Genomic DNA, 20,023 nt, shown 5'->3' with positions numbered 1-20,023 from the left:
TACTCGTGTTTTCTCTTTGAAGATGCGTAGCTATTCCGCCGTATCCAGACTGAGTCAAGCAGACATCTGAAAGCCACCCGTATCCCGATCGTGTTAACCTTACTGCTAGTTGGAAGGCTCGCCATATGAAGCGCCAGCCAGGGCAACTGTATCCTTCCGAATTGACTAACCAGTCCCTCCACTGTATCCGTTATAATTATGCGTTCCACTCTACGCAATGTGACAACCATATCATCACTTGTTAGCTGTGTCATTTTCAGCGGTCACATTTACATAAATACACCATGTAATATAAATCCTTAGATGCATGCAGATGCATGTATAAATTCTTAGAGGCTCTGTAGGTCATTTTACTTTCATGTTTTCTGTGCATGGCTCTTAAACAGCAGCTATGGTATTAAATAACTCAATTTGTTTTTTATTCTAGCGCAAAAAGAACTTTAGGGGTGATAGAGCACTCAGTGAATAATTGGTCTAGGCAGTGGTAGCTAATAAGTCATACAGTCGTACAGTGCTGCAACGCATGAAATTGTTCTGGTGCACTTATGAAGAACCTAATGAAAAAGAGAATAAAAATATCCTTGACTGATCAACTAGCGTCACCTGCCGGCAACGGCAATTCAGTGGTCAGGAAGCCACCGAGGGTAAAATAGATTGCTCTCGATTATCTTGCCCTGTGCCGAAGAAAGCTCCAGAACGCGCTGGTGGCGGCGCCAGCAAACAGAACGGCGGTTATTGATAAAGGGAGTACCTGCTGCTCCAGGGCACGCTTAATTTAAAGCTGTCTCGGAAATAAGAAGATTAGGTGCTGAAATCTACTACAAAGACTTGAAACAATGTGAATGGGCTTGCTCGTGACCGAGACCATGCGCGATAACTCTCGGTCCATCTCGCATAAAGAAAGCAATAAAGCCGCATGCAAACGGCTTTGAGCGGCAATAAAAATTTTCGATTGCTTGGCGGCAGTATCAAAAAGAACAAAACATTGTAGCGCTTTATCTGGGTTAACTTGTTTATCCGAGCATAGGCTCTATTAAGCATTGCTACACAACCACACTAGCGTTTTTTCTATATGCCAGCTTCTTGCTGTTCGTCGGTCTACTCTTTGACTCAATTACGCTTTCTTTTCGCTGCTGATTTTCGGCGAGATATATCGGCAGGGGGATCAGATACCCTGACGTCTGCGCTGAAGCCTCGACTCACTCGAACCGGCACGCACCACATCTATGGTGAACCCCGCCGGGGTGGCGCAGTGGTTACGGCGCTCGACAACTGCTCCCAAGGACGTGGGATCGAATCCCGGCCTCGGCGGCAGCTTTTCAATGGAGGCGAAACGCAAGGCGCCCGTGGGGTGTGCGATGTCAGTGAAAGTTAAAGAACCCCCGGTAGTCGAAATTTTCGGAGTCCTCCACTACGGCGTCTCTCATAGCCTGAGTTGCTTTGGGGCGTTAAACCCCCGAAACAAACCAAACATCCATGATGAGACTCAGCAACTCAGCACCGGTGAAACAGTTGTTATACCTCCGCCTAATCAAGAGATGTCTGAGGGAAGAGACGTCTTGACCACAATCAAGAGGATCGCGACCAAGGAAGACGAGCAACATAGCAGTGGCATGGACCGGAGCGCTCGCGCTAAACCCGCTCCGGAGTCTCAAGGTCAAACGCGCAGGTGAATGACCTTGGGAACTGCAGTGCGAAGAGTAGAGCTACGCTACGAAACAAATATGAGTATGTATACCGACAGGAATATTTTAGACTCTACCAGAAACACCATTACCCCGAATTACGTCAGCAAACATACAAGCAAACATAATTGTAAACGAAATGTCTGGCTTTGCAAGATTTTGCAGGATTCTGAAAATATTGTTTGTGTCGTATCTATGCACACACGTAACCTTCGGTACACACTCAAGGAAATAGAGGCCGTCATATCCAGCACCAAAATCAGTAGTAACCGTTCGTACCCTATGCATTCCTAATAACGGGAATCTGTGGTAACATAACTAACCATTGAAAGTATTAAGAATCGCTAACGTCATCAGCGAACATAAAATGGTTGCTTTACAAATTACTATATTTCGTCTCACATGATATTTGCAGCACTGCAAAAGGCGAAAGACTTGTACGACGTCAGTGTTTCAGCCCTAAAAGCTAAATCAGCACTATCGCCTCTTTGCTTTCGTCGTCGCATAGCCACGCTATCACTGTACCACAAATTCTTTCACTCATCATTTAACCGTGCCCCCTGCATCACGCCAGTATCTTACATTTCCCACCCCACTAGCCACACGCTTCAAGTGTTTCGCCCACGTGCCCGAACTGTTACTTTTTCAGCCTCCTTCTTCCCACGTGCAGCTAAAGATTGGAACGGCCTTCCCCAGCATATCGTCGACATCACCCGCCCTTTATCGTTTGCTAGCAACCTAAACAACATTTTTTGTATATGATCACATTTATTGCATGTACCATTCTGACAGCATGTATATTGCTGCCTTGTACCTTTTCTGCTCATCCCACCCCTTATGTAATATCCCGCGAGGGGTCTTTAAGGTAATAAAATGAAAATAAAAATGAAAGGCAGGGTATCCCTTCAATTATGCTCTGAAGTGCCTCTGGCCCCTGCACACTATAATAGAAAATTGTGCTCCTACTGTCATCCCCCTAATTAGGGGCGAGAGGTGCGTAGGAGCACAATTGCCTATTGTAATGCGTGTGATCCTAATTAGACCGGGGTGCCTCTACTTTTCGCAATGCTGCAAACATCTTGTGAGACGAAGTATAGCTATAGATGCTAATTTGTGTGTGAGACGTCGTTGACGTCACCACCATCGCCATACATGCTTTACAACTCCACCTTCACTGGCATCTGTATAGGAATTTTCGAGCAATGTTATTCTATGCAAATTGTATCGTACTTACGAACAATAGCTCATCAGGTACTTGTTATTTGTTTTGAAATACTGGCAATCTCTTTCCTGATTATTGCAGGCAATGGCAAACCATAAAGATAAAACTTCACTCAGTGTAAGACTTGAAACTTCAACAACCCATATAAACATTAACAAGGCAAAACTGAACAAAATAAGCAGAGAACGTACGTGACTTCCAAATTAATTTTGCGGAATCTCGACAGCACCGCTATTCGTTTCCAGGCGGTGAAGACGCAGTGTTTTCCTAACACAGTCGGCAGCGCTTTTATTCAGTTTGTGGGGAAATGTAATGAAATAAAGCGAGCACAACCTGCATTTGCCGGGTAGACGTTAACATAAATATATCATACGAATTAATTTACAGGTGAAACTACATAATATTGAACTTGGTCTCCCACTTTTAAAGGCGACCAGTAAACACACAGAATGTTGTGCTAAGAGGGAGCCCACACACATCTTAAATCAATGGGCATGTTCAGGCGCAGCTTTTGGATGTATAACACCGCATGCGAATGCTGTACGGTGCCATACCATACCACGTACTATACATTTAGAGGACACTAAAGCCTGCTTAAGTGGAGAAATGCGAATGCATTAGCGTTTGTTCTGCAGAGGTTGCTAATTCACGCGTGACAATACGATTCGAGGTATTGGAGTTTCGCTACGCACGTGTAGCTGGTATAGCTTAAAAATATCCTGTTTCTCATTTGACTACGTTGTGACGCCATTCCTTTTTGATTCATCGGGGATTGCGGGACAGTTGTTCACGGGACTCCGCAGACATTTACATTACATTTGGAAAATCATCGTGAATCTAGTGACACTTGCCACATGACTGTGATGTAACGTAACCACATGTTGCAGGTCATATTGAAAAACGTGACACTTCTTTGTCGTTTTGAATCCCGTGGCTATTATTTGTCATGACGTCAGATGATAACCGTGGCGTTACTCATGCTTCATATCACTGAAATGACGCGATATGAACCATTTCCCAAATTGATATTTTTGTGCCTCATGACATATGATGGTATCAGATGGTTAGTCATGATCACAACACTTTCCATAACGTCATTGGACTGAGTACTAAGCTAGATCACTCAGCATTACACTACGAACGATGACACACGGCTGACAAGGTGGCATGCATGTTCGACGACGTCGCGTGCCCTTTTGGGACAATAATTTCTTGTGACATTTTCTGCGGAGCCAAACGGCGACGGTTTTTCCTTCTCGTCAGCCATATAAGGCTTTTGCCCTTAAAATCTCTCCTGACTCATCACCGTGCTTCCCTCCATGTGAACAGTGTATAACCAGCCGCTCGCTAAACACGAGGTAGTGTACCCTGGTCCTGATATAGCATGCGTGCTTCGGCCGTGCCCTGTCTGTCCTTACCATGAATTCCACGGTGCGCTTTTATCACCTCTGCCTATGTGGTAACTGGATAGACCTGTTTTCTGCTGAACTGCTGGGTAGCTCCATAGAAGTATGACAGACGTGTGCTCTTTCTCCAGAGTCATACCGTGTTTAGATGGAGCATTACAATAAGCTATAAAACCTCCACGCATCTTTCCTTCTACCGCAGAGCTTGGAACCGCACCTTGATGCGCACAAGCGGTGCTGCTTCGCCGTTACAACTCCTGTGTCTCTGCTCAATTCGCCTCTTCCTCGATCATTATTTCTGCCCCTGACATATATCTGTATCCCACCCTGCCACTTCAAATTTATTTCCTACGCCTGTCTCGTCCGATTATGGAGGCCGCCACCGATCATGGAAATAATGTGGGACCCAAGGCCATTTAATTTAGATTTATTTTTAGTCGAACAACCTTTATGAACTAAACCTAAATATAAGCCACAAAATATATAGTGCCAGTCGATGTGGCTGTTTCAGGGCCCTAGCGTACAAGCCATGACCTAATATGCTCGTAGCTATGCTGGAAATAGACAGCAATATTATGCTGCGGTTCAGAACGCCGAGAACTTTGCCCAATTCCAGCTTGGTAATCCATGTACATTGATTCACGAATGACCTTCAAAAACTGATTATACAGCGCATTCCTTTGCAGAACCATGGTTCCAGTGTTCTTCCTCATCATGTGCCTGTTCTTGCTGCCTCTTATCACCTCCGGACCAGCCGCTAAAGCTTATTTTCACAAGGTCGACGACGAATTTCAGAGGCAGTGGATGTATGTGCTGCTACAAATTCAAAACTACCAGTTTGGAATACCTCAAGATATTGTACGTTTGTATTTCTGTATGGCGGACTACCATTTAGGCCTGCAGCTACACAAATTACATCACGATCTATGAATGCTTACTTATGTCATGAAGTCACCAGACGGGTCAGAGTGTAGCTTGTTTCGCAAGTTTTTCCCTCACAACGTTTCGGCTCAGCCCCAATATTCCTGTGAACGCGCCTAAGTGCACCCTATTTAGCTTTGGAGTCCAGAAATCATCATAGAAATCATCAGCGCACAGGCAGTAATTTTCCGTGCAGTAAGGTTTGGCCCTTTACTCCTAGGGTAAGTGCGCACCCCAAAATTGTAAGGAAGACGAATATGAACAAGTGTCATTTTCAACATGTTTATGTCTCTAATGAACCTGGCACCTTTTTAAGGCAATGCGTTAGGTTCCCAAAAGGGCGCCTCAATATCTGCGGATTGGCGCTCCTATTTTGAGATTCCGAATGCTTAATGGGTCGTCATATATGTTAAAATTGGCAGGATCTCCCCAAACAGTGATACATTAGTTGCTGCAGAAGTTAACACAACACAGTGGAGAGTATGTCTATCTCTATTCTGTTTTGATTGCAGCCTGTTCTAGGGCACTTGTGGTACCTCTCTGTGGACTTCCAGTTCTTCCTCGTTAGTTTCCTGGTTATGTTGCTGCTAAAGAGGTAAGAAACCATTTTATATGTTTATCTACACTGTTCATACGGGGATATACGCAGACTGTACTGAGTAGCACAAAGGAAACTTCTTTATAAGGAAGCGCGCCTGGGATGAATGAAAGCGCGCCGACTTTTTTTTTCTCCACATTCGCCTGCAACCACAGAGGGAGGATTGTGGGGGAAAAGGACGGGCGCTGCTTCCACTCTGGTCCCAATACCGAACAGGAAAAGCTGAAAACGCGTGGAGTGATCCAGATCCTCTCCTATGGTGCTGCCCTGCGAAGCGATCACGCCGTTTGCACAGGGAGCTTCTGGGGAGCAATGTAGCCCGTCGAGCTTCTCGCACACGCAACGCAGCTACTCTTTGCTCCCAACAAGAGCATACTATTGCTTTGGATTCAGTAATCTTTTAAGTTTGCAAACGGCTGTAAATCCTGACATCGTATATAGTTAGGCTTGTGTTATTTACCAGTACATCAGGAACTTAAACTTCGGTGTTGCGTGCTTGTAGGAGTCAATCAACGCAGATTCCTCAGCACCAAAGTAAAAATTAGTGCGTGATTTAACCACAGATATCCTCCAGTTCCAGCAGATTTACATTTGATCTTTAAAGTTCTTTTTGTCGGAGAACTCGCCACCGACTTCGGTGGCTTACGGCTTGCACTATTCCGTTCTTGTTTTTAGCTTCGTATATTTTTACCTGAAGAATAAATTGTCTTCTTTGAGCAGAGGTGTTACTGCACGTTTCTATCCTTCTAGTGATGCCACCTTTGTTTCCACTGTCATGTAAATGGCATCCACTTTGCAAGGAAGAAAAAAATCAACTTCATTAGATTCTTGACGGTGACTGCGCACGTAATTAACAGAAACCAACAGAACATCACAAAATTACAAATAAAAGCCTCTGAACTGCCTCACTCTTGCGGGCAAAGTGTAACTCATTTTACGGACTTCCTTGTACAAGTTTCGTTCTCGTCTTTTGAACACGAGCAGTAGTTGTGGCAGTTTCTGACCACGCGCAATGTAAACCACTCGGCATACTGCAGATGTTTAAAAGATGCATCAAAATGGCGTTAACAACTTTTCGAGCAGCTCTTAATTGCTCTGCATTGTAGGGAAGCTGTCCTTTATGTGTTTGAAATCCTCTTTAGAGCAAAAAATGCGCTGGTAAATTATCAGGGGTCTTTCAGTAGTGTCCGGTTTACCCGTGTGAACAGGCATACGGAACGCATCGTAAGCACCATTTTGTTCCCTTTTCTCTCTTTTTTCACCTTGCAGTCGCCCAAGACTATGCATTGCTGCCTTCGTGGTGCTATCTCTTGCAGGCTGCGCCGTGGCAACTTGGCAAGTGGCCGGCACCGACATGACGCCGTTTGTCGTGCCAGTGACCGAGTCAATAACGTGAGTGGAAGAAATCCTTCAATTTTCAATCACAGCCTTGTCCGGCTACGGCACATGGAACAACTGGCAGCCGCTGGCAAGCAGAAGTAGCGAATTAAAATGACGTTTGCGCTTATTCGCAGTTCCAAGCCATATGTTTTCATTTTTTCGTTTTTATTTTTGATTCAGGCCTGCGCAAAAAAATATAAGGGCCGGGGACACTAATGCCGCCTGTTTGTTTCACTTAGGTTTCCTGGAACAAAGCATATAAAAGATAACTTGCTCTAAAGGAGAACACAGTGCGCGTGGAGATTCCGTCGTATACAGAATTGACACAAGCAAGTACTAATAACAGCGACGGACCTCTCTGCGCGTCTTTAGCGCTGTTACAGCTTGGTACGAAAAAAGCCTCCGATTTCTGACGCGCACCACCTAAAAAGTGAGTTTTTTTTAATTCCAAAACCTGATATAACATCTTCTTGTTGGTAATGATTTTCGCTCTAAATGCCTAATTACGGCAATTAAAAAGCAGATGTGTTTTGTTATTTAGCTGGATAATTCTAGTACTCTTGTATCATATAGTGCCCGCCGCGCGAGAGAGTTTGAAGCTGCAAAGATTTGTTTTTCTCTCTTGAACCCTTTATTTTTTTAATTCTTTAGCCGTCCTTGAAACACCCTGTATACTCTCACATATGTTTCTAGCGTGTAAGTTCCTTTCCTGCTGTAACTAGAGGTAGGTCAAATTGTGAAGCTTTTTTGTGCATGGCGCTAGAATTGCCTGCGAAACCTTCGCTGTGTTGAAATCCGTTCACTTGACGACATTCAAAACTCTTGTTGAACGTGCTTTCTACTCTGCGCCCGGCTGCACAAATGGAAGCAGAATCGATGCCTTCAGACACCATACCAGAGACTGGCTATGTCGCAAGTACCGACTGATATATCTCCTTCCAAGGTATCTGAGCATCATTTTGAGGATGTCGTTACTCTCGAGGACTGCAAGCACCAAGCACGTTTTAATGTATGTAAGAGGTGCATATTCCTCGCGGGAACTCTGGGTCATCTGTACGCTTTCTCGGATTTCCATTTAGAAAGGGGAAAAATGTAGAATGCAGGCGAAAATCACTCAGAAAGCTTGCTTTCATATGGCTCACATAGGTACGGACAACCTTGCATCCACAATACGTCCTCTTCAAGCAACCCATGCAATGTCCATTCCAATTGATATCTTGTTACTTTCCTCCATGGCTAAGACCATAACTACGTTTGTACTGACAATTGTTAATCTCTGACCATGATGCTACCTACGGACTGACGGTATGAAGATAAACGGAGTGAAAAAAGGCGCCATACTTTACACTCCAGAAAGGTAGCGGCAGGGTGTCTATAGGCTGCTGTCCTTTGTACTGATTACCGCATATGATCTGTGCGCGTGCGCAGACAAATCTATATGAGAGCTCGGCGGCAAAGCCTGAAACTAGTCACTACAACAATGTTAAGTTATTTCGATCTGCGCCTGTCGCATTGCGTGTGCAAAGACAGGTTCAAGCGAGAAAATGAAATAGCAGGACCTACAAAAAGCCACAAGGTAAAGACCATGAAAAGAAACGCTTTCAGAGCGAATGCTGCAGGTAAGAACGGTGTGATCTACTGACAATGAGGAGAGGACTGTCAGCAATTACAGAAGCAGGAACTGAAACCGCACTGATTAATTTTTCGCCCTCAGCGCCTCCCGTTGACGACATCAGTAAAGTTCTTGGAAGCACTCAGCACTGCATGGTCACGTTGAGAACATTGCTGAATGCTTTCACACCGAAGCAATTTTGCCCTTGTTTAGAGGTGCCGAGTGTTGAGGCAAGCGTCTACTTTCCGCAAGATGGGAAGCTCAAACAAAAGAACTATATTTTTCTTCCAGGCAGTATGTATATCCTCTCAGGATGGAAGGATATACATCCTCCCATCCTAAGTAAGAAGAAACTGAAGCTTAGGCGGCTACCAGTACGACTTTCCTTCCAAGGTGGTTATAAATTTAACCTGCTCGACCGTATTACGTTCGCACCAGTTCTTGAGGCTTGCAACTTGCTTCAACAGGGGGCTCCTGTACTTCAGGCGATAAAGGTACGGGCGAGAATCGCAAATTTGAAGCACAAGAACTTTGCTCGCAAGGAGAACTAAAAAAAGATGATCCGTCTCGACCTCACCAAAGCTTAGAACATGAAGATACTGGTCAAAACGAGGTACGGCCCGCTTGACAGCGAGATACTCTTTTTCTGTTTGGCTATAGAGTCCCTCTGTAGGAGTGAGAGACCTTGAAGCGTAACCTACAGCACGTAGATATCCTGAAGGCTAGTCTTGGAGCATCACAGCCCTCAGGCCCTAGGAAAGTGCATCACGTTGGATGGTACTTCGCCATGCATGTTTCGGAGCTGAGAAATGACTTGATGGAAGCAAGGTATTCCTCTAGGCTTTGACCCCAAATCCAGGCCCGATTCTTGTTCAAAAGCAAGCGGATGGGTGAATTAACGTCAGAAAAATTTGGAACGAATCGAGCCCCATGATTGATCATCCCGAGCAATCGGTGAACTACGCTGACATCGACTGGTGACGGGAAGCTTTTGGTAGGCTTGACCTTCTCTGGGCCGGTTGAAATTCCCTGCACATCCACGACAACTCCAAGGAACTTCACGGTAGATGCTCTATAAAGATTTTTTTTTTCATTGAGTGTGAAACCAGCTTGACTTAAGCTAGTCAGGAAGTTAGCTAGGCGTTCGTCATGCTTATTATATTCCCTGCCGAGGACCAACATATCACCAATCATATTGACGACTTAAGGAATGCTTTCTAGCAGTCTTTGATGTGAAACGTTGGAAATACCCCGGGCAGGAGCTGTCGCGATACCGAAGGAAAGGCGTTTGTACAGTATCGGTCAAAAGGAGTTATGAATGTTGTCAGTTCTTCACTCTCGCTATTTATTCTCATTTGATGGAAGCTGGACTTTGCACAGAACTCGGAAATACACGTACTCCGCCAAGCTGTCCTAGGATAGCTTCCACAGCTGTCAAGATGTAACGTTCTCGCTGGGTGACCTTGTTTAGCTTCAACAAATCCATAGAGTCTGTACCCACCCGATGACTTTGGCACACCGACAAGACCTGAACACGATGCAGTTGGGGTGTAGACTTTTCGGATCACGCCTTCAGCTTTCATGTTACCCAGTTCCTTCCTCATATGTTCGAGCAGAGGGAGTGGTATTGTTCCTGGAACGCTAAAAAAAATCCGACGATCATTAGGGTACAGACGAATGTGATATCCTCTTTGCACTTCTCCTATAGTTCATTAAATATCTTGCCTAGGGAACGCTCACGCAACTCAGACGGTCTCGACGGGACGCTGGCGGTTGACGGTAAAACGCTCTCGATCGAGTCCAACAACTCAGCTATGCCCAAGGTTTTCATTGCCAGCAGTCCAAAAAGATTAGTTGTCTGATTCTCGACAACATATAAGGTTTGAACCGTCACCTTGTTGCGCCATTCCAAAGTTGCGAAGAAAGTACCTTGAACTCGTAAATTGAGACAACGTTGTTGCGACACCTGGGCTCCTGCTTAATTTAACGCCCGTGGCAGTCCCGAGAAAGAAGGTGGAACTACAGTAACTTCTGCTCCCGAGTCAATTTAAAACTTAAGGTTGCTCATTCACGCGCACATCGGTGTATCATGCCCGATGGGAACTGAGTGCGTGAAGTTCGATATAAACTAGAAACTCATTTCGGTGCTTGCCATTCCAAACTTCAGCGAAGTGACCCTGTTTCTAGCAAAAAACGTCACGTTGACCTGGGTACGGGGCATTCTTTCCGCGGGTGGAAACGATGGTCGCAGTAACTGCAAGTTGACCCAGTCGGTAGCGTTCATTTGCAAAGGTGTTACGATGCGCTCTTGTTGCGTCGCGCCACGTCTACGTTCAAGCTGCCGAATGCTGCGCCTTCGCAGTCGACTGCGAGGGAGAGACGCTTTTTTCGGCATCTTCATATAGACGCGCTTGGCATATTGCTTCTTCCGCGACCAATTTTGTGCAGCGGCACAATTGGTCGGTCAGATTTTCGTCCTGCAATCCCACAATAAGTTCATCAAGGACAAGGCGTCCTTCTACTTCGAGGATTTTGTATCCACGTTATATAAAATTACGAAGCGTCGTAAATAATTCATCGACTGATTCACCCTGCTGGTGTGTTCGGCTTAAAAACTGTGGATTTCGTAAATTTCGTTGACGGGGTGCGCAAAATGAGACGCTAGCTTCGACTTGACCTCCGAAAACGAGAAGGGTTCAGGAGTAGGCGCCCCCAATGACAATAAGACACTGCTTGCTTTATACCCCATGCAGCACAAAAGCGTCCGAACGTGCACTTTGTCAGTGGTTTTGTTGAGACCCGCTGGAAACGCGTAGTCTTCGTACGTCGCCATCCATGTTGGCCACTCTCCTGGGATTGTGAACGTGAGCGGTGATAGAGGTTAGAGCGGGCATTCCGATATGCACGACGTTCGCCTTGGATTGCTCAGCGTTCCGTGCCGACTCACGCATCGATAACCGCAGCATTAGTCGGATCCCCCTTCTGACACCACACTCAGAAGTGCCGAGTGACTAAGCAAGCGACTAGTGCCTGCAGTATGGGAAGCCCAAACAAAATACCTTAATTGTTGCTCGCAAGCAGTATAACATATAAGGCGCTGAAAGACAGGCGGCGCCCACTGCATTTCTCACATGATTGTGCGATGTGCAGTACAGTTAAGTCAAAAGATAATTATTTCCTGTTTTCTTAGGGCACAGTAAACTGAGGTAGAAAGAATTATAGCGGCTTAAAAAAAGACTGTACAGGTTCACCTATCCTTGAACCAAGTTTAACGAGCGTTAGCCAACAGCCGCAGCCGCATTCGCTGCTGTAGCTTCGATCTTGACTCACTTCCGCGAATGGTAAGCTTCTCGGCAACGGGCTAGTCTGACTTCCCCTTGCAAAAATAGCATTGAGAGAGTTGACAAACTGCCGACAGCTTGTGGAGCCAACAGCCTCAACACAGGTTTTTGACTGCGGTCAGCGAGTGTAAACGAAATATATATTTACCTTTAGTCAAAAGCATACTTGTTGACCAGCATTTTTATAAATTATGTTAACCATGGATTGACCTAGCTAAAACATATAGTTATTGACTAACATCTGTGTAAATTTTATTCACTATGGTTGACTGGCAGAAACATATACGGATGATATAGCTTCAAAAATTCTCAGGGAGACCTCCTTTCATAGCTTCACTGCGTCAGCGTTTTCTTCTTCTGATTTTGCTCTTGCTTCCTTTAATGCTTTTTGTCTGCTAATGACAGTTTGCTTCAACGTTTATTTCATTTCGCTTTTCTGGCACAAGGAATCCGTTTTAATTCGGTGGCCTGTAAAGAAGTATTCGTCGCTTATTAGGCTGAGAAAAAAAATGCTGCCGTCTGGAAGATGTTGAAATAACGAGCGTTAGCTAATTGATTTACTAGAAAATTATCAGTACGAAGTTGATCGTTTATTTTACATGCGATAAACACACTCATGTTCAATTCAGTTCCACAATATTAATTTAATAAGTACGCACGTCACTGACTAACACCTTCACTGACATCTTCAAAGTATTCACTACTTTGGTTTCCAGAACTATATTCTTCCACGACAATTCCTTCTTCTCTCAGCGATTCACATTCTTCTTCTTGCCTCTTCTTAATGAATGCGAACACAGTCCGATCATCAAAAAAATAAAGAGCACTGCAGAATCTGCATTGGAGTATGCGAAAGGATAGGTGCTGCTGTTGGTTGCTTCTGGTTGCATATAGTTGCTTAATGCACTTATTGTTTACCGATTTTAATCTTTGGTACTTTCAAATTGCGTGCCATTCCCTTCCAGTGCCCTTTTTCTGCTCTACTTCCGGTTGAGTGACGTCAAATCCTTGGCATCACATTATTTCTCTTCTAGTTTACCCACTTTATTCTTCGGTACTTTCAAATTGCGTGCCGACCCTTTCCTAGCCCTTTTTCGGCTCTACTTCCGGTTGCGTGATGTCACATCCTTGACTTCTTTACTAATTGACTGCCTTAATTAACTGCTTTAGTCTTTGGTACTTTCAAATTGCGCGCGAATCCCTTCCTATGCCCTTTTTTTCTCGACTTCAGGTTGCGTGATTTCACATCTTGACATCACCTTAAATGACATTGAATTACGTATTTTTTTTTATACATTCAAACCTGGCGTCAAGCCATTGGCTAATGAGACCATTTTTGCCTTTACTTTTACATTTCTTGGCTTCAAATTAATTACATAATTACCTTTTTGGCCTAAGTACTTTTTCGGACACGCATTACGTAACCCTCAATTGATTCACGCCACTGATTATATCTGTACCACTTCTCAATGACTCACAACTGCTGCGGGCACGATTTTTCGTGTTTTGCCTCTGGTAATTATCCAATTAAAGTACTGGCAAAATTATTTTTGGACGCAACATTACATCACCCTCTATTGACTGACACCACTTATTAACCTCTACCAATTCTCAATTACAACTGCTGCGGACAACTTTTACATTTTTTGGCCTAATTAGTTACCCAATTAACTTATTTCCCTAATTATTTTTTCGGCAACAACATTATGTCCCCCTCTATCGATTGACACCACTCATTAACCTCTCCCACTTCTGAATTACTCACAACTGCTGCAGACATGAATTTGCGGACGCGGCCTGCGGACGCGGCCTGCGGACGCGGCCTGCGGACGCTGTCTGCGGACAGAAATCTGTGAACATAGCGAAGTAATGCTCTCGCATTAATAAAGTAATTGGCTGTACAGCAAATTCGGTCCACGAAGAATTCGGCTCCTGCCATCAGTGAAGATAGAGAAGACTAAGTACAACGTAATTTTCCACTGAGGGGTTTGCTCGTTGAAGTCAGGCTTGAGTTTTAACCCGAACGAGTATTAACTTTGGCATGAAACACATTTTCTTTGCGGTTAGTAGACGAAGAAGTGGCATAATACGTTAAATATCTGCACCCCAATTCTTGGCCGTTCCCCCTGTGAGGGTATGTGTCATCAAATTAGAGAACAGCAACAACATTTGTAATCATCCATAGCTCCTACGCACAAAGCTCCTACACTATCCGTGGAACGAGCGCATCTGAAATGAGCTCCCGAAGAGACGGCTATACATACTCACCCATATGCCGTCTGGCACCCCTAGCCCCGCCTAGCGGCAAAATTATGATGGCGTGATAGACATATACGATGTATCATTTCCGATAGATCTCATCATGGCAATAGAGTGGTACAATGCCTGTTTGTCTAAGAGTCCGTTACCGAATTATATCCCCCTTAATAAGCGTACCCAAGTAAAAATCGGGGTTTGCAGGAACACACTCTCTGCACAAGTGGACATAACGTGCTGCAAAAAGTCTCTTATTATGAGTGCTAGTAACTAAATTTCAATAATTATTTTTTAATTATTGTATTCGGACGCTTAATTCCAATGGGCAGTTGGATGCTGTGAACGAGGTGATGCCAAAGCAGTTTTTGAAACGAAGAAAAAGTCATTTTCTAGAGCCATGCAGCTCGATGAAATTCGACATTTGTTTCCGCACGCAACCGAAACTCGGCGCACGAGGAGCCCCGGAAGTATGGCGCAAGTGCAAAGTCCGCTGGCGACAAGTCGTGATGGGTGCAGCGTCTAATTCGAAATGCGTGTGCTAATTTCCCTAGCTAGGGAGCCCAGGCGCTTGAACTTAGACCGCGTCCGGCATTATTCCCTACTTTGTCGCTCGGCGTAAGAAAAGGATAGTCATCAACCACGAGGATATCGGCCTGAGAACCCCGATGGGCTGAACCGCAGTTTTATTTTTGTAAATTTGCCACTTCTGTTATGACGGCCCGGCGAGCTCGTTTTGAGTCATCATCATGCATTCATTTACTCATTAGGTTGAGCTTCCAGTTTCCTATAATCCCTGCATATGGGGTGAACAGGGTCCGAAAAAAAATGTATGTCTGCATATCAAGGGGCGTTCGAACGGCAGTGGCTGTATGCTATCAGCCTGTTGTTCTTGCGGTTGTTTTAAGTATGAATTAGCTCAAGAGTCTCAAAAGGCCCACACGTTTGCATTTGAGGTGCCTTTTCTGTAGGTGCGCATTTGATAAGGTCATTGCAGCGCAAGTGTTTCAAATCACTTTAATGTGTGGAAATGCCGCCTGAGATTAGAACTTCACGTCGCATCGTGTTAATTGTGGGAATGGGCACGCCAGCGCCACTCAGATACTCCACAGCCGAGAAGGTGGACATTGTGGTCGCTTATTTCAGCGCAGTAATGGGCATAGAGCCGCCATCCATACTGTATGATGTCCAACAACCTGGTCGCTGTGTATCTACCCTTCCCTTATTGATATCGATATTTAATCGATTTGAGACTACTGTATCAGTCCATCTTCAGAAAAAAGACCAATGGGTGGAAATGATGAACGTTGCTCTCAGGCCAGGAGCAAGTGTTAGGTAAGTTGCCAATGAGTACGGCGCCAGCCAGGCTCCACTTTGGTCATTTTCAAGATACAGCTGCAAACTGTATGTGTCTTTAAATGAATCTGACACCGAATGACTTTGAGAAATGGATTGATTTTTACGAATGGCGCCCCATTAAATGTAATGAACACTCGAAATTTCAGCACAAATGCTTGGGATAGACGAGGCCTAAGCAGAACTCGAATGTAAACTTACACAATGCCCATTATTGGCGCTACAAGAACCCACATTGGCTATACTTCAGCACAAGCATGAAATAAGACTGTGGGCAAATGTCCGGTGAGGTATTTATGAAGGCCGTATTGACGGTTCTTCATCGATGGAAGCCTTAAAGGGACAAGTACACATACTGCGTTCTAAACGGCGCCGTCTCTGAATTTGCATCTGAGCTTTCACTGGTCGTGCAGAAAAAAATAATGGTTTTAGGCTTCAGCATGAAGAAGCCCCGCCGCATTTTTTTCCTTCAGCTTTGTAATTCCAGGACAGACTCTTTCCCAACCAAAACATTGGGCGTGGGTGAACAGCAACCTGACCTTCTAGCTCACCCAATTTCTCATCACTGAATACCTTCCTCAGCGAATACGTTAAGAACAAAATTTTCAACTTTACAGACATAACGCCAATACAATATCAATATACCAGCACCATTTAACATTTAACAGCAATCTGCACGCTGTCACAGAAGCGTGGTGCGTTCCTTTCACAAAACAATTGACGAAATTAAAAAGATAAAAAAAACTGCCTCCGGAAGTAATCCAACTGGCAGAGTGCCAGGCAAGCGCTTATCAAATTCGGCGTTCCCATAGCATACGATGGCTATTCTTTCTGTTACGTCGAGCAACGAAGCAGACGATAACGCTGGCCGCGGTCTATAGGGGACCCAAGCATCGCAGGGTGGCTCTGCGGGCGCCAGTGAACAGCGCCCTCTCCGGCCAACGCCATGTAATCGGTCGGGCAAAGTGAATAGCTCGCCTGTAGACTTTCGTGTCTTTGCAGCCTCTGCACGCGGGAGCAACTCGCTTTGCGCGCGCTCGCGTTCTTTGTCGCTCACGTTGTTGAAAGCTGTCTTTCGCGCGCGCGCTTCTGCTTCTACTTTTCAAACTCGTGCATGGACGAAGTGGAGTTTGAAGCGAGTGTGCAGCAATGTACACGCTTCGATGTGGTTTAAGAAAATAGCCGACAGCGGTGGCTATTTTCACAGCCCAAATGTCAAAAAGGGAGAGCTGTTAGTCTGCCATGTGCATTCTGTAGAGGAGATTATAGAAGATAAACTGTTATCGTGGAAGCTGTCATGCGCGCGCAAGCAGCTTTCAACAACGCGAGCGACAAAGAACGCGAGCTGCTTCCGCGTGCAGAAGCCGCAAAGACACGAAAATCTACAGGCGAACTGTTGCGACAGCCAGCAACACAACAATACACTTTCCCACGTTTCGAGTGTCGCGGAACCACTCCAGCCATGTTTTAAACTCAGCTGTGACACCTGTTTGCATGCCTGCGAAGCCACGGCGGCGGGCCGGCGCGAGCAGAGGTAACGCGAGTGACGCGAGCAGCACACGAAGCCGCCAGAACACGTTCGGTCAAGCGCCGCATCAGCGCCGCGCCCAACCAATGCTTCAAAATTTTGCCGCTTGTGGAGGAGCGCGCGCTGCAGTCGCGCAGCCAAACTTGAGGTTGGGTTCCCTTACGAGGCTCCCTAGCCAGTGAAGTTCGGACACGCGTTTTGAATCCGGGCGCTGCCTTCATTAGGATACGTCACCAGCGGACGTTGCGCTAACGTGATACTTTAGCCGCTCCTCGTGCGCTCAGTTTCCGTAAAAAAAAGTTGGATTTTCTCGCACTACAGGGCTCTAGGAACTGAGTTTTTCTTTTTTTCAAAAACTGATATGGCTTCGTATCGTTCATGACATCAAACTTTACATTAGGACTAACAGACCAAATACAATAATAAAAAAGTTAATTAGTGGTTTTTTAATTACATGAATAATTAGATAGGTTTGGCAGAATAATTGTGGGCCAGGACAGGAAGTGTGTTCCCGGAAATATTTTGTTTGTATTGTGTACCGACTATTTTTCAAAATTACTTAGTCTTCCCTGTAACACTTTGTATATATCAAAACGAATGTATACATACACGTCGTGGCCTCGGGATGGTTCTGTTGTCCTATTATGAAATCTGTAAGGGGAGTAAGGTGGGGTTCATTTGCACAACTTCTTTGAGAGGCCACCATCTTGGATATGGGATCCCGAAACTATGCGGCTATTTCGGCCCATGAGGTCATAGCCACACGGTTCCAGTTTCAATCGCTTTATCGTCTGCCATCGTTGGCACTCGCATTGGGCAGCCATTTTAATTCAAGATGCTGTGCGCACTGACATGAAACAAATTTCTGGTGTCCAATGCCTTCAACATCAAGAATAGCTTGGCTAAGTAGTTAGCCAAGCTGAAGCCTCCAGCTGTAGCTCCTGATGCAGGAAACGTACCCAGTCATGTTTGAGTAATAAAAAAGATAACTGATCAGCCCTCGGTTGTACAAAATGAATCATTTGCAGATATATCACTTGGTTACTACAGCACACAGCTTACGTAAGCAGTCAACAACTTGGATGCTTGCAGCAGGATTTGTGGTTCATTGATCTTTTATGCGCAGTTAACGCCTTGGTTACAACTTATCAGATCAGGGACTGTAGTGCTTGAGGTCAAATTGGCTGCTTTACTGGTAGGTTGACATTTTGGGTGCAGTCAACAACTATGACAAAACCTGTAAACTCAACAACAGCAGTACACTCAGTTAACAACTTGAATGTTAACAGCAGGATTAGTGCTGTGTTCACCACCTGTGCTAAGTCAACTTTTATACATCTCGTCAAAAGTAGATTCAGTCAATTATTTGGTGTTCCACTATTCGCTAGGTATTGACACGATATCAACAACATGGTGTCAACGTTTTGTGAGACATTTATTGAATGAATTTAGGTAAGTAAACAAAATGAACACTAACTTTACATACTCCTTTTTTGTAAAGGTCTCGTATTTGCCTGCGTTCAATAAAGGAGCAGCGCAGATGGAACTCCATGATTACGACGGTGTTCAATGTGCAGCTCCAGTGTTTTGCAGTTATAAAATGATGAAGATGACGATGTTTCCTGCCCAGCTCGAGATTGTGTTGCAGGTTTACACGAGGTGTGAGTAGCTGCGGCGATAGCATAATTCTATTGTGCCTGGGTACGATGAACACCACGATGTTTGCAGCACAACACAAGATGAAACAACGTGCGCTGCACAAATACGTGGTGCCTATAAGTGGTGGCCTCTATCGATCACATGATGTACTACGTGCAAGAATATTGCGGAATAATGAGAAAGCTCGCAAATGAACGCATTTAAGATAGCTGTCTAAAATGCAGCGGGAACAAGATTGTTAGCACGGCATAAGGATGCACAAAGCAGGTGGAATGACTGGCACTTAAGAAGACTGCGCTGTTTCATCTACCACAATATCGTTCTTCCGAAACTCCATGTGAGTGCCCTAGTGATACGTGTCGAGTGCATTCCCCACAGCCCCAACACCCCCTAGGCAACATTGTCGATATGTTGAAGACCGAAAAAAATTACCTGCAGGTATGCGTGCTGTTCAGCTTGCGCAGCAAATCACTCGCGAGACGTGTAGAAATTCGACCCAGGGTCATTAGTTCCACCTGCTTCCTCGGTAGCCACTCTAGCGCTTGGAAAGATATGATACATTTCCGAACATTATCTTTCTAAGAAAGTTGCTTTCTGTTTGGGGGAAGCACCCATGGATAAATATCCTTTCTGGAGTATGTCTGCATATCATTCATTTATCGGGCGTATTGATTTCGGAATGAAGTAGCATACTTTTTCGTATTTTTCTTCCAAGGACTCAACTTTTAACGACCGCCACTTTTTATGTGAGCTCTTCAAAATGACCACAATTGTTTTGTTAAGTGTTGAATGCATGTTTCTATGGATTGCGTTCCAAACACAAAGCCCTATACGTATTGCAGTGTTTTATAAACAACATGTCTTTGCACTGATATTTCATACTATCAAAATCTGTCTTAAAATATTCATGGTTACTGCGCACTGAGGGCCGGTATAATGGGCGCACTTTAAAAAAAAACTGAAAACTTTGTTTCAGGAATTCCTCTCGCTGCTAAGCCTTTTTTTAGCATTCTTTTCACCACAGTTGTCCCAGCTCTGCGGGAGCAGCACCACCGCGTCTTG

At 44.9% G+C, this 20,023-nt stretch overlaps 1 protein-coding gene across 1 annotated transcript in view; it reads left to right on the top strand.

Moving 5' to 3' along the window:
* The window catches only part of LOC146172537 (nose resistant to fluoxetine protein 6-like), an 80,710-nt gene that overhangs the window by 27,924 nt on the left and 32,763 nt on the right, over nt 1-20,023 (top strand). The window contains exons 9-11 of the mRNA XM_084585792.1: nt 5,000-5,171; nt 5,747-5,829; nt 7,102-7,224. Of these exons, the coding sequence (XP_084441918.1) occupies nt 5,000-5,171; nt 5,747-5,829; nt 7,102-7,224 (378 nt within the window). The remainder of the gene's footprint in view (nt 1-4,999; nt 5,172-5,746; nt 5,830-7,101; nt 7,225-20,023) is intronic.

The sequence above is a fragment of the Amblyomma maculatum genome, unplaced genomic scaffold (assembly GCF_055883805.1).
Source record: "Amblyomma maculatum isolate TAMU_Amacu unplaced genomic scaffold, ASM5588380v1 scaffold_13, whole genome shotgun sequence".
In the NCBI taxonomy this organism is placed as follows: domain Eukaryota; kingdom Metazoa; phylum Arthropoda; class Arachnida; order Ixodida; family Ixodidae; genus Amblyomma; species Amblyomma maculatum.
Note: the sequence above shows the minus strand (reverse complement) of the source record. Positions and strands in the feature narration are given on the sequence as shown.